Consider the following 12,030-nt stretch of genomic DNA (forward strand, 5'->3'; position numbering starts at 1 on the left):
AAACTTTGTGATACTAAAAAGACCATAGAAATAAGAGTGGAATTAGCCATCTGCTACTTAGTACCCATTAAAAATGTCAACATATGAATTTAATATACTGTATCTAGAAAGCTACAGACAAACTTCTCAAAGCTTGCTCTTTACAAGCTGACCCCAAGCTTGTATTTTGCTTGCCTCATTTCTCAAGAAATAAAACAGCTTTTGTGCCCCTTATGCTCCAGATACAACTTTGAAACAAAATTTTTGCTGTGAGGATTGTCTCACAAATATTATGTTAAAGGTAGGAAAACACAATGTTACCTTTTAAGAGGAAACAGGACAAATAAGCCAGTTCACTGGCTTTTGGTTGGTAAGACATTTAATTTTTTCAAGACAACAACAAAGCCAACAAAAAGGCCCAATGTACAAAAAGTAAAGAACATTAAGTAGTTCTGATTTTCCAAGGTATTCTCAGTTACACAATTCCCCCTTTTCCGCCCTCTCCGGTATAATGAGAGTTCTCCAATCCAGTTTTTGAAACCCAGAAATTAAATGTCTGCTTGTTAATTCCTATGTTTATCCTTCCCCTTAAGTGCTCTGCAGAGAAATAACATGATCCAGCAGTAAAACCAGGTGAGCTGCCTTTTACCTGTGGAGGCACAATGCCTAACTTAGTGACAGAAGTCTCAGGAATCATCATGCACATGGTGTTGACAAAAGGAGGCAAATGATTAGTTCCTTTACAGTAATGATAATGTCTTACTACTTTTATGCATGTGAACAACAGAAAAAAAAAAAGTGTATTTTACTTATACAATACATTTGTCAATAAAAATTAAAGAAATTTCACAAATCTGTGCGCAGCCCTCAAATAAACACTATTTTATTATCATCAATAAAGAGCACTTTTATGAGTGTCAAGGCTAAAACTTTTCCACCCCATGATACCCCATGATCAGCAATCTGAATACAAGAAAAAAAAGTATATGTTCAGTTACTGGTAGAATATGTGCAAATATTGTACTGTACAGCCCTCCTGAGATTGGCTAAATAAGTGATAAAATGCTTACAAGTATACCTTCTAAAATCAACCAACAGTAAGAATGAAGTGGTAAGGTAAATCAAATGTTTCTTTTTTTTTTTTTTTTTGCTAATCTTATCTCATCTCTAAATGCAAATATACCCTCACAAAACTCATCAAAAAAAAAGCAGGGATGGAAGTTTTTTAAATTTCCTGGAAAAAATCGATTTTGTATGAATCAAGACTGACTGAGCAGGTTGGGAAATCTGTGTGAAGCTGGAAAAGGGAAATAGAACAATTAGTCATTTTTCAAGGAAAAAACACCAAAGAGAAGAATTGTAATCTGAACTATACTAACATACCTGGATTGGTTCTTGCTGCTTAAAAACAGGACCAAGATCAGGCAGAATGAGCCTGACATATTCTTCTTTGGTGCATTCTTCAGCAATTAGGAGAACGTTAGGCAAGACAAAGGGTACCATATCAGGATTTACAAATTCAGAAGTCAAGCAAGGCAAAATTCGCTGAATTACAACACGCTAAAAGAAAAAAAAAAACACACCACACCATCACACTGTACTCAGTTACAATTGCAGTAAGTTACTATTGTGCCAGCTCAACAGCTTTTGTATTAACTTGGTATTTACAAAAAAGCACATAGACAATTTTCAATTTTGAACTCATATATAAACTCTTACAACTCATATATATGAACACTATACTTTAGCTAATTTACACTGTGCTGCTTTGCTTACTTTGCACTGAAAGCATAAGTGGAGACTATAACAACTGCGAAGATCAACAGAAAGCAATTAACTGTACAGAAAATAGGACTTTCAGTCACATACATGAATTTTGAAAACCTTATTCTATATGCTTTCTTAAGAAAAAGACCATAAAAAGACCTCATCACCCCCCCAAAATAATCAGTTTTTCAGTACCTCATCACTCACTGAACAAACACATAATCCTACTATACCGCCCTGTAAAACTCCAGGTACATTCCCTAAATGGGCTTCTGCTGACAAAATAGGTATTTACACTGTAGGTATCTACTGTAGAGTTAGACATCCTTAAATGCTTTTAAAGTCAATAAAGAGAAACATACAGTTCAATGGCACAGTATCTTTCCTCATAAAATATACTTTCAAGACAGACCACAAAAAAAAGAATGCTCTAAAGATGATCCAGTCAGTCAGTGGCTACCTACAGTTAGGTGGAATATATTCCATCTATTTCCAAATTCAAAGCATTAACAATTTCTGATCAAAGGAAAAAATTACTAAATTAAAAAGAAGAGACTACTAAACATGAAATCTGAATTTTGCACTGTTTAGTTCAAAATAGAATTAAAAATAAAGAAATTAAATGCAATGGTTGAGAAGCTCTGAGCTAGGAAAAGGAGTCCGTCTAGACATATTGTCTAACACTACACAGAAGAAATGTGTAACGACAGACGTTTGCCTTTGAGGTTTCTGGGCACTGTTAGCAAAGCAAGTTCTGAGTCTGTTGAGGGAAGGAAGTTTTGCATCATTCAACATTAAAGTACTGCCTTGTTATGAAAAAAACTTGAAGCAATCTTATTGGAAGAAAAGGTGGCAAGATGACTTCAAAGAGCTGTGATAACATTTGGAAACAAAGGGAAAGCCTTGTAAGTGGAGAGAAGAAAACTCCCTTTCAAAGTAGGATGAACTACAAGAGGACATGCAAATGATGGCTCCTTACACATACTGATAGCACAATTTGCCATTTTCCGTTTAAAGAATTATTGACAGCTGAGGAGTATTTCCACACCAATTATTTTCTAATCTCCCCTTCTTTCCTGCTACTCTATTCTAACAGTCTCATGGCAGTCTATTACGGTACAACGTTACATGAAGTCCAGCGTTCCCAGATTCAGAATGTTAACAACAGATGCTCACATAGTGTTAAACTCACTATTTCAAGACATCATACAGACATACCTTAGGTAGTTTTGGCAGAACCTTTGGTAGACCTTTAAAAAACTGTGATTTCTGAAGGTTATCCCTTTGAAATAATGAATCAAAATATTGAAGCGTCATTGCTCCTACATCATCGAAGAATGGTATCTAAAAATAAGATTAAAAGCTTGTGATCTGGAGGGAGACAACATTGACACTGTTACAAACATTCCATAATATAATCATCTATTTACCTTCTCAATGCATTACAGTAAACCTTTACAATCACATTTCTGCAACTAACAATTAGAGAACTACATTTTTACATACTAAGTAGTATAATATTCACAGATGAAGGCTGATTATTAAGACAGAATTTTCATAGCATTTTGAAGAAACCCATGCAAGTTATGTCTAAGTTAATTTATTTTACATGAAATAATTTTTGTCTACAAAAAAATGGAATGAAAAGTAAAAACCGTGATTAAAAGATCTCCTAGGAATAATTTAATATTTAATATTACAACAAAGAATTATCACGTACACCATCCAGGTCTAGCTACCACCCCTGGAAACTAATTATAACAAGCATTTATGCAATAAGTGTTTAATTATATAAATTTCTCTCCAATGTTCAGACCCATTTGTATATCACGTTCACTAGAATTACTTCAGCAAAGAGGGCACAGGTTTTCTGAAGCATTGTGTAAAAACGTCTATACATAGACCAGGCTTATAATGGCACCATAAAAATACCAGGGGGTTTCATCTATAGCTGTGGGATATCATATTAATACTCATAGAACTGCTTCATTGTTAATGAAAGATTGATAAAAATGCATGATGGTAACAGGATTGTTTATATAAAAATCCATCCCCAAATATTCAGCTTTCAGTTAGCAGCTGAATAAAAAGAGTAGAAGAGTGGCAATCCCAGACTTACAAACCAATTTTAGAACTAAAGCTCTAATATCTCTACCCAACAATTCAGTCTGCAGTGCAGATGTAGTAAAAGAGACTTAACATCTTTATATAAAACCATATGGCTTCAGACAAGTGAGTTGAAGCCTGAGTAATATTTGCCAATTTCCTCATTTCCCACCTTTCAACATATTTGTTGGCAGAGCCATTACCTGTTCCCCCTCTCTTCTTCACTCACTATTTCTTCCAACTGTTAAGATACTGATTTCCCTCTCTGCACACAATCTTTTTAAATGACAGGAAAAGAAGAAAACTGTTTCGCTAAGCAAATCTAATAGGAACTTGAAAGGCTACCACATATGAGAAAATAGGGTATAAGACAAAGGAAGAATCATGGTTTTAAGTTCTACTCTCAGATAGAAAAGCAGAGGAAGTTTGTCAAATTAAAACTTAAATTATCCTACTTGTGATTAATTTTTGATTTATTATGGCAAGTAAGCTCTGAATATATTTTAAGTTATTCTTCTGCATATTTAATAATACACTGAAAATCATAAACCCAAAGTTAATCCTTACATTTATTGCTCTTTATAATTTTATGGCTTTAAGATCCTTCCAATACAGTTTTAAAGACTGAATTGTATAAAAACATAGCGTAGAAAATACTTCCAACTGTATTGGAAAGCAAAAAAATAGTGTTGCATTGCATAATTATTCTAAATTCTGTCTCAGCACCCACTTCCATATTAATACAGGTCAGCATAAGGACAATTTTTGCCATCAACATCATTATTTTTGAAACATTTTAAAAATATTTAACATTTCAACTAAAATGATCACCAGGAACACACTTTAAAATAGCTCTATTGTTTCTATGAGTCAAATACTATTTTCCCTCTTCCCTGGGACTACTGTATTTTCCATGAACTGACCTTAGTCATTTGATCTGCGTCTGGTCTGACTGCTGGAGCTACATTTAAGAGTAGCTTTACATGTTCACGCACCTCCTCTGGTATATTCTGAAGAGTACTGGAGCTTAAACGGCTCAGCTGCATAAGTAATGTAAGCACAGGTACCATGAAGTCAGAAAATCCTGCACGTAACTATTTTCAATATACATTAGGACTATACTTCAACCTTTTGATGGTTTCTCAACCCACACCTTTGATATCCCTCCCTTCACCCCTTTTGTAACCCATTTGCTTCTGATCCCTCAGAGTCAGCTTGCTGTCTCCCAACAGTGTACCTGCTTCAGGTCACACTTCCCTATTTCCAGCTTCTCATTGCATTCAGGTTATCAGAGAACACAAACCAAATATTTTTAAACAAGTTATTATCTGAGGTGTTGTCTACACACATTAAAATACAGTACAAACAGCAAAGGCAATGGGCACCCAAAGAAGTTATGACCAGGACACTTGCATATATACATTATGTCAGCTGATCTGATTAACGCTCTTCTGTTAATATTCATAAGTCCACGAAGAACGTGAAATAGCTGATGGTTAAGTGGATACCAATTGCTATGTCAAGTGATCAAATCACTCTAAACTCAGCCATTTTCAATGGTCCTTCATAGGTCATTCACTGTCTTGTGTTTCACACTGTTCATCCCAATAGGTAAAGTACTTATTTCCCAAGACCAGCATTCAACAGGCTTACAGAAAAATCATGTGAAAAATTAAATTTGTAGTTTATAAAGTAACCTTCTCCATACATATTTTTATTTCCTGTATTTTGCTGGGATTCTTTTTCCTTGTTATAAAGATAGCATGCAAGGTAAGACACCATTAGTGGATTGTTTATGTTGGAGCACTGGTATTGTGTTCTAAATATTTAAATCTATTTTAAAACAGTAACTTTTCAAATATGAAAATCAATGAATAATAGTCACAAATAGAACAAATACCTGATCCAGTTGTCTACTAAAGCTTTTATAAATATCCTGCTTGTTGACCTCAAAAATTGGTTTCCCTTTATTAAACACTGCATACATAACAGCGCCTAGAGAGTACATATCACTGGCTGTCTCACAGCTCACAGAGAGAATATATTCTGGTGCCAGATATTCAGGATTTGGAAGACACAAAGATGGCAAGTTTGGATCCCATTCCTTACAAGGGAACTTTGGCTGCAAGAGAAGTAAAAGAAAGTACATTTATTAGAGATTTTTAAAGAACGTTTTAAATATTAAACTCCAGCAGTAAAAATAATTAATCCACTCAAATTCAATTATAAATGAAACAGAAATGGAGTAAGGCAAAACTGTTAAGAATCTGTGTCTGTAGCTTAGAGTGATTAGCTAGTGCAGTTACATCTGAATATTAAGAGCTGGGAAGTGTAATGTAAAATCAAAGCACTGCTGTAAGAGGGAAACATGAGCTATAACGTGAATTCATTTTGGGAGGCAGCAACCAGACACTGAGTGGATGCAAGAGACTAAATTAGGCAGCTTTCCATGTCATCTAGCATGCAGGTGAGCAGAAGTGGCCCAGACTTCAGCCTCTGTCTGAAACCATCACTAGTCTATTTTGACTCCACTAAGCCAACTCAGATTCTTTTTCTGACCAAAGGCAGAACTTCAGGTCAGACCTGTGCCATATGTTCGCACTTCCTGCCAACAAAATATAGATGAGAATATTAAATAAAAGATTCTGTACTGAAATACAAGGTCATGAAACTGGTTTCAGACAAAGATCTGAATTCAAAATTTAATGGTGATAAATATGAAGATCTGTTACCTCTTGTTCAGATGGATTTGTTGATTGGATACAAAAATCAAAGCCCATGATTTTCCATGCTCCACTCTTATTCAAAATAATATTTTCAGGAGTAATATTTCCATGGACCATTTTCACACTGCTATGCAAAAATGACAAGCCTTCAGAAACCTGTAATAAAAGATTATTATTTCAGGTTAAATATTTCCCCAAATAGCATGTAAGACATTTCCAAAAACTCTGTTTCTGTGGTCACAGTTAAATTGACAAATTAAGTAAGAAACCATTTTTCACCTCTATTTTAGGGTATGTCTTAAAAATTATATATGAAGGACATTAAACATGTCATCAGCAGATGAGATTAATAATACTGATTAACTATCAGAGCATAGGAACAAAAATTTTGAAAGTTGATCAACAAAGTCACCAAGTAAAACTTGGGAGCTACTGTTCCTTCACAGAAGGTAAAGAAAAGATTGACATACGGGAGAGACAACTGTAGCACAGATGTTTATATGGAAAATTAATTTGATTTCATATTTTCCATGTCAGAATAAGCAAAAAGAGTAGCAACTCAGAGCTCTGAGCCTCTTATACTTACAGTGATCAGAGCACTATCATCTCTCACTTCCTAAAACCATAGGCAGACAAAACTTTGGCAGTTTACAAATCTATAAAACAATGATTAATACTAAAAGCATAAGAAAAAACCTGTGTCATACCTGAAGCAAACCATACTTGGTCTCCACATCATAAAGTTTGTATTCTTTAATGTCAGATGGTAAAGGAGAAGGTAGGTTGTCCCAGCTGCCAAGAACGTTAGCTAAACTTGCACAGACTGGTTCTGTACAAAATGCCAAGCAATCCCTATAGAGGAAATACATAAAAACGTTTCTTTTAAATTAATGTAATATATCTCTTGACTATGAATAAATAACCATACAAACATTATATTATACATTATCAGAGCACTTGACGCTACTTAAAAGCATGTCATATTTCAGATTTCGAATCATTATAAGTAACATTAAACTAGACAGAAATACATAAAGATCTGAAATACTCAAAAATATTAGAATGTAGAAATCAGCCTTAAGTTATTTTATTCTCTAACATTCACATACATCACTAATGATGCACACAATGCTTCATAAAAAGTTTTAACAAAACAATGTTTTTCTTGTCCAGTAAATCAAACAAATAACTCATAATATTACTAAAACTTGTAAAATCAGGCTTTTAGCTGTGCCTAAAACTGACACGTCCCTGACTGAAGCAATACTTAATGTGGTCAGACAATGATCAGAAAGAAAGTTAATAAAGTGTAAGGTAGCACCTGAATAGTCTTTTTTTATTGCAAATGAATAGAAAAGATGCAAACACAAATACGCTCGTTGTATGAACTGCGGTTTGCATGTGAAGTGACTGTTTTCTAAATTATGTTACGTATTGTTTTCATCATTAAAAAATGCAGGTCTCTTTTTATGCATTTTTGCGTTAGCAGTGTTTGAAAAGCACTGATGAAGCAAACGTCCACATATACAGTGAACTGGTTGTAACACTGGGCTTCAATTTTGAAGTCCTGAAAAGAATATATGCCTCAGTTTCATAAACTTCATAGACATAGTCATTCTTTATATCTCCATGCTTTATACTGGTCTGCACAGCTTTTTTTGGAGAAAGCATTATATGTTTGGTAGCACACATACCTACTTAAAGGACAAGTAATTCATGAGAACACTATCAATATGAAAATAGAAAACTGAACTTTTTGTTCATTCCATAAAAATATCACAGAGGACATAACACGTCAGCATGAATCTACCACATTGTTTTTATGTATCTCAGTAATTAACAAGCTTGCTCTTAGAAGTGAAATAAGGCTGATGAAACACGGAAACCCCTTATTACTCATCCAGATTTTAGTTTTACTTTAGTTTTGTCTATTGCCTTTCTGAAGGAAAAACAGACGAAAACTAAAATCTAAACCCAAAATACGTTGAATCCTAAGAGTCAGCAAACCTGACATAACTTCTTTGCCTGGTTTCCTCTCTACCACTCTGTCAATGCCATGCCTTTCGTATTTCTATTAACACTACGAGGGCTATAAAACTTGTTTCTGTAGTAATTACAAGGAAGAATCGGAGCACGGAAAGACAAAGTTTCAATCTAACTTCATTTGAAGTCTGACTTGAAAATCTTCATTTTCAATCTGACTTACTTTACCATAGAGCTTATAAATTTAGTTATGGTTTAGGCATAGATGACAGAATATAACCCAGGGAATAGCTATTCAGTGGTTTTCATAACAAACTCAACAAAATGCTGTTGTTTTGAGGGACTAAAAAGATGACTGTTTATTTTTTACTTTAGGAGCTAATTAAATAAGGACCAAATCCAGAGTCACAAAGGATGGGGCAAACCTAATTAAAGCAATTGAATATTGCAGAAACTGATGTTTGCCATAGAGAGCAGCTTCTTTAACAGTTCCCTGAATAGTATCAAAATGACATTCAGAGTAACACAATAAAAAGAAAACAAGTTACCAAAAAAAAGTGGTGGCCCAAAATGCATACATTTTGGGAAAAACCGCAACAGATAGAATATCTAGTAAATTAAGTATCTGGGACTCTTCACACTACTACCATTTGTAATGGGTATTAATGACATTATGAGTGAACTTAGAGTTTGGCTTTTTTATCCCTCTCTCCAATAACAAGTTAAATATATAATTACAGTGCTCATCTGTGCTGTTACTGGAACTCAAGACCAGCTGTAAGTAAATATATTGTATTTATATTAAATATTGAGTATAAATAAATAGCTTTTTATTATATAAATGCATGTAAAAATGTGTACATCTTAATATCTATATTTCTATTAGATATAATTATATTGAATACCAGTAATTTGAAGTAGAAAAAGAGCCTTCCACTATTAAGAGTGGAAAAGCTACCTACATACTAGGGTCAGAAAGGTATGGCCTTCCTTTCTGTACCTATACCAAGTACCCCTCGACCCCCCAAAAGAGGAATAAAGAGTGACTTGCAAGCCGTTCAGCACAACTGTATGTTACTTTGAAGGCACAAAAAAAGACGAGGTACAGTCTAGACAGAAGGAGCCCATAACAGATTTCTTCAAGAATAAGCCCTTTGGAAAGATCTGCAATTCTAAAGAAATCTTACAGGCTGCTCATACAAGGTTACACACACAAATATTCTAAGCAAACTTTTCTTTTATGAACGCCTGCCAAAAACTGTTAAATCAATTTCTGGCACATCAAGCAACTGGACAGGTTTTGTGCTACTGCTGTTTCTACCAGTAGCTGAGTGCGCCGAGTATGGAAAGAAGAAGAAAAACTGGAGCAAAGCATAGTGCATCACTAAAAACTCACAAATGAGAACTCTGACATAACTACAGTATTAATTTTACCCAAAAGGCTTAAATTCTTCACAAGAACACCAGAGCTTTCTTAAAACTCCAAGGTATAAAAAATAATTACAGATGCAGTTGCCGAGTCAATCAAAATACTCTGACAATTTCAGGAAGAAGTCTGGATATACTCTGGGATTCACTTGCAAATGCTATGACTGAGATGACCCTAGGGCTTTTAGTGTGTAATAGTTTATTTACTGTTGTAGAGTACTGAGAGCTGCCTTCAATTACCTAATGAAATCTTCCTTAGGCTTTTGTGACGGGCACACTGAACCACAGGGGCAATGACAGCTCTGAACCCTTGCTAATGTGAAATGTGTTTAGTACTGGAGGGAAGATACATTTGAATATGCAAGTGTCATTTAATCCAAGAGGTCTTTCCCTAAGTAGGCATCACAAAGACGGAGAAGCATTCCTACAGTGTTCTCAGCTCAAGAAGCCAGTACATTTGGAAAAATGCAGGTTAACAGACACAATCAAGAATGTGGAAGCTTGAAAGGTAAAGTACATGAATCTTTATTAGGCTACCATTTAGAAAAACTACTTTGGAAAAAAACCCTCTGAAATCCTCAGGATCTTCCTCAGTAGGATCAGCTTTCTATTTTAACATGAAAGTTCATTTTATGTGTTAGATTTTATTGTGCTGTTATCACTACAGTTGAACGATAAATGTGTAAGACTAATCATTATTGTGCCCCATGACCAACTTTACGTAAATCAAATAAGCACTTCCAAAACACACTGAATTTTGTCTCATTCAATTGGCATTTGAGCACCTTTTAAACACATACGTGGCCACAAAACATATACCAAAGATCTCCAATCTCACATGCAATAAGTACATACATCTAATAAATGGAACAAATGTATTGAACAACCATTTGAAATAAAAGAATTTTTAAGAGATTTCTTTCAAACTGAAAAGAGTTCTTTTAAACTGAAAGAGGATAGACTTAGATTAGATATCAGGAAGAAATGCTTTACTGTGAGGGTGGTGAGACACTGGAACAGGTTGCTCAGGGAAGCTGTGGATGCCCCATCCCTGGAAGTGTTCAAGACCAGGCTGGATGGGGCTTTGAGCAACCTGCTCTAGTGGGAGGTGTCCCTGTCCATGGCAGGAGGATTGGAAATAAATTATCTTTAAGGTCCCTTCCAACCCAAGCCATCCTATGATTCTGTGAAAAGCAAAATTAATTGAACTACAAAATTTTCATGCTGTAAGGGTCATATGCAGTCTTATAGCTGCAACTGGACTAAGATCATGCAATATGTTATTAATTTAATTCACTAGATTCACACCAGAAATGCATGCTATGGCTTGGGGAAAAAAAAAAAAAAAAAAAATCTGAGATTGGGGTGAATACTATTCTCACAAGAGTAAATATGGTAAACTCGAATCTCATCAGAAATATGTGTTGAATGTTCCAAATATTTTTCGTCCAATAATAAAACAATGGCTAAGAAAGTCTGCTCTCAACTTTACTACAGGCTTACCTGGATTCTTCCAATGGATGTTGAACTGTAAGTAGTCGAGGGTGTCGAAGCCTGGTTAGCTGTTGAACACCTCGTTTTAAAGAATCGATAATCTGATCCTTTTCAAATTTTTGATACTTGTCTATTAACTTCTTATCAAAGACAAAAACAGCCACTTCCTAGAAATAAGCAACAAAATTCACTCCATACATAACACTGCCAAAAAAAAAAGCCTATACACAATTACATACACACATTTTTTTAAATCAACAGTACAATCCCACCAATACAGTAAGTATTTCAATGTATATGTGTGTGTATGTATTGTCCTTACTTTGTCCCAGTCATAATCACACAGGTTACTGTATATGAACTCTGGAATACATATTTTAAGTTAAGGTACTACTGCTCCTTAGCTTACAAACAGTAATACATAAACTATAACCACTATCTACACAGTGACAAAGCAGTGGATTCACAGGACAGAAATCAGCTTGATTTTAAGCAGATGAAAGCACTTATATCAACTACGAACAATTAAAATATTCTGAGCATATAT

At 34.6% G+C, this 12,030-nt stretch overlaps 1 protein-coding gene across 2 annotated transcripts in view; it reads right to left on the minus strand.

The window, feature by feature from the left end:
• SCYL2 (SCY1-like, kinase-like 2) overlaps positions 1 to 12,030 on the minus strand; it is a 40,192-nt gene that overhangs the window by 15,313 nt on the left and 12,849 nt on the right. For both annotated transcript variants that reach the window (XM_014963999.1, XM_014964000.1), the window contains exons 3-9: positions 11,493 to 11,650; positions 7,286 to 7,430; positions 6,585 to 6,734; positions 5,753 to 5,974; positions 4,776 to 4,892; positions 2,965 to 3,090; positions 1,363 to 1,539 (exon numbers count right to left, since the gene is read on the minus strand). In XM_014963999.1, coding sequence (XP_014819485.1) covers positions 1,363 to 1,539; positions 2,965 to 3,090; positions 4,776 to 4,892; positions 5,753 to 5,974; positions 6,585 to 6,734; positions 7,286 to 7,430; positions 11,493 to 11,650 — 1,095 coding nt within the window. The remainder of the gene's footprint in view (positions 1 to 1,362; positions 1,540 to 2,964; positions 3,091 to 4,775; positions 4,893 to 5,752; positions 5,975 to 6,584; positions 6,735 to 7,285; positions 7,431 to 11,492; positions 11,651 to 12,030) is intronic.

This window comes from Calidris pugnax, unplaced genomic scaffold (genome assembly GCF_001431845.1).
Source record: "Calidris pugnax isolate Ruff unplaced genomic scaffold, ASM143184v1 scaffold44, whole genome shotgun sequence".
NCBI classification, from domain to species: domain Eukaryota; kingdom Metazoa; phylum Chordata; class Aves; order Charadriiformes; family Scolopacidae; genus Calidris; species Calidris pugnax.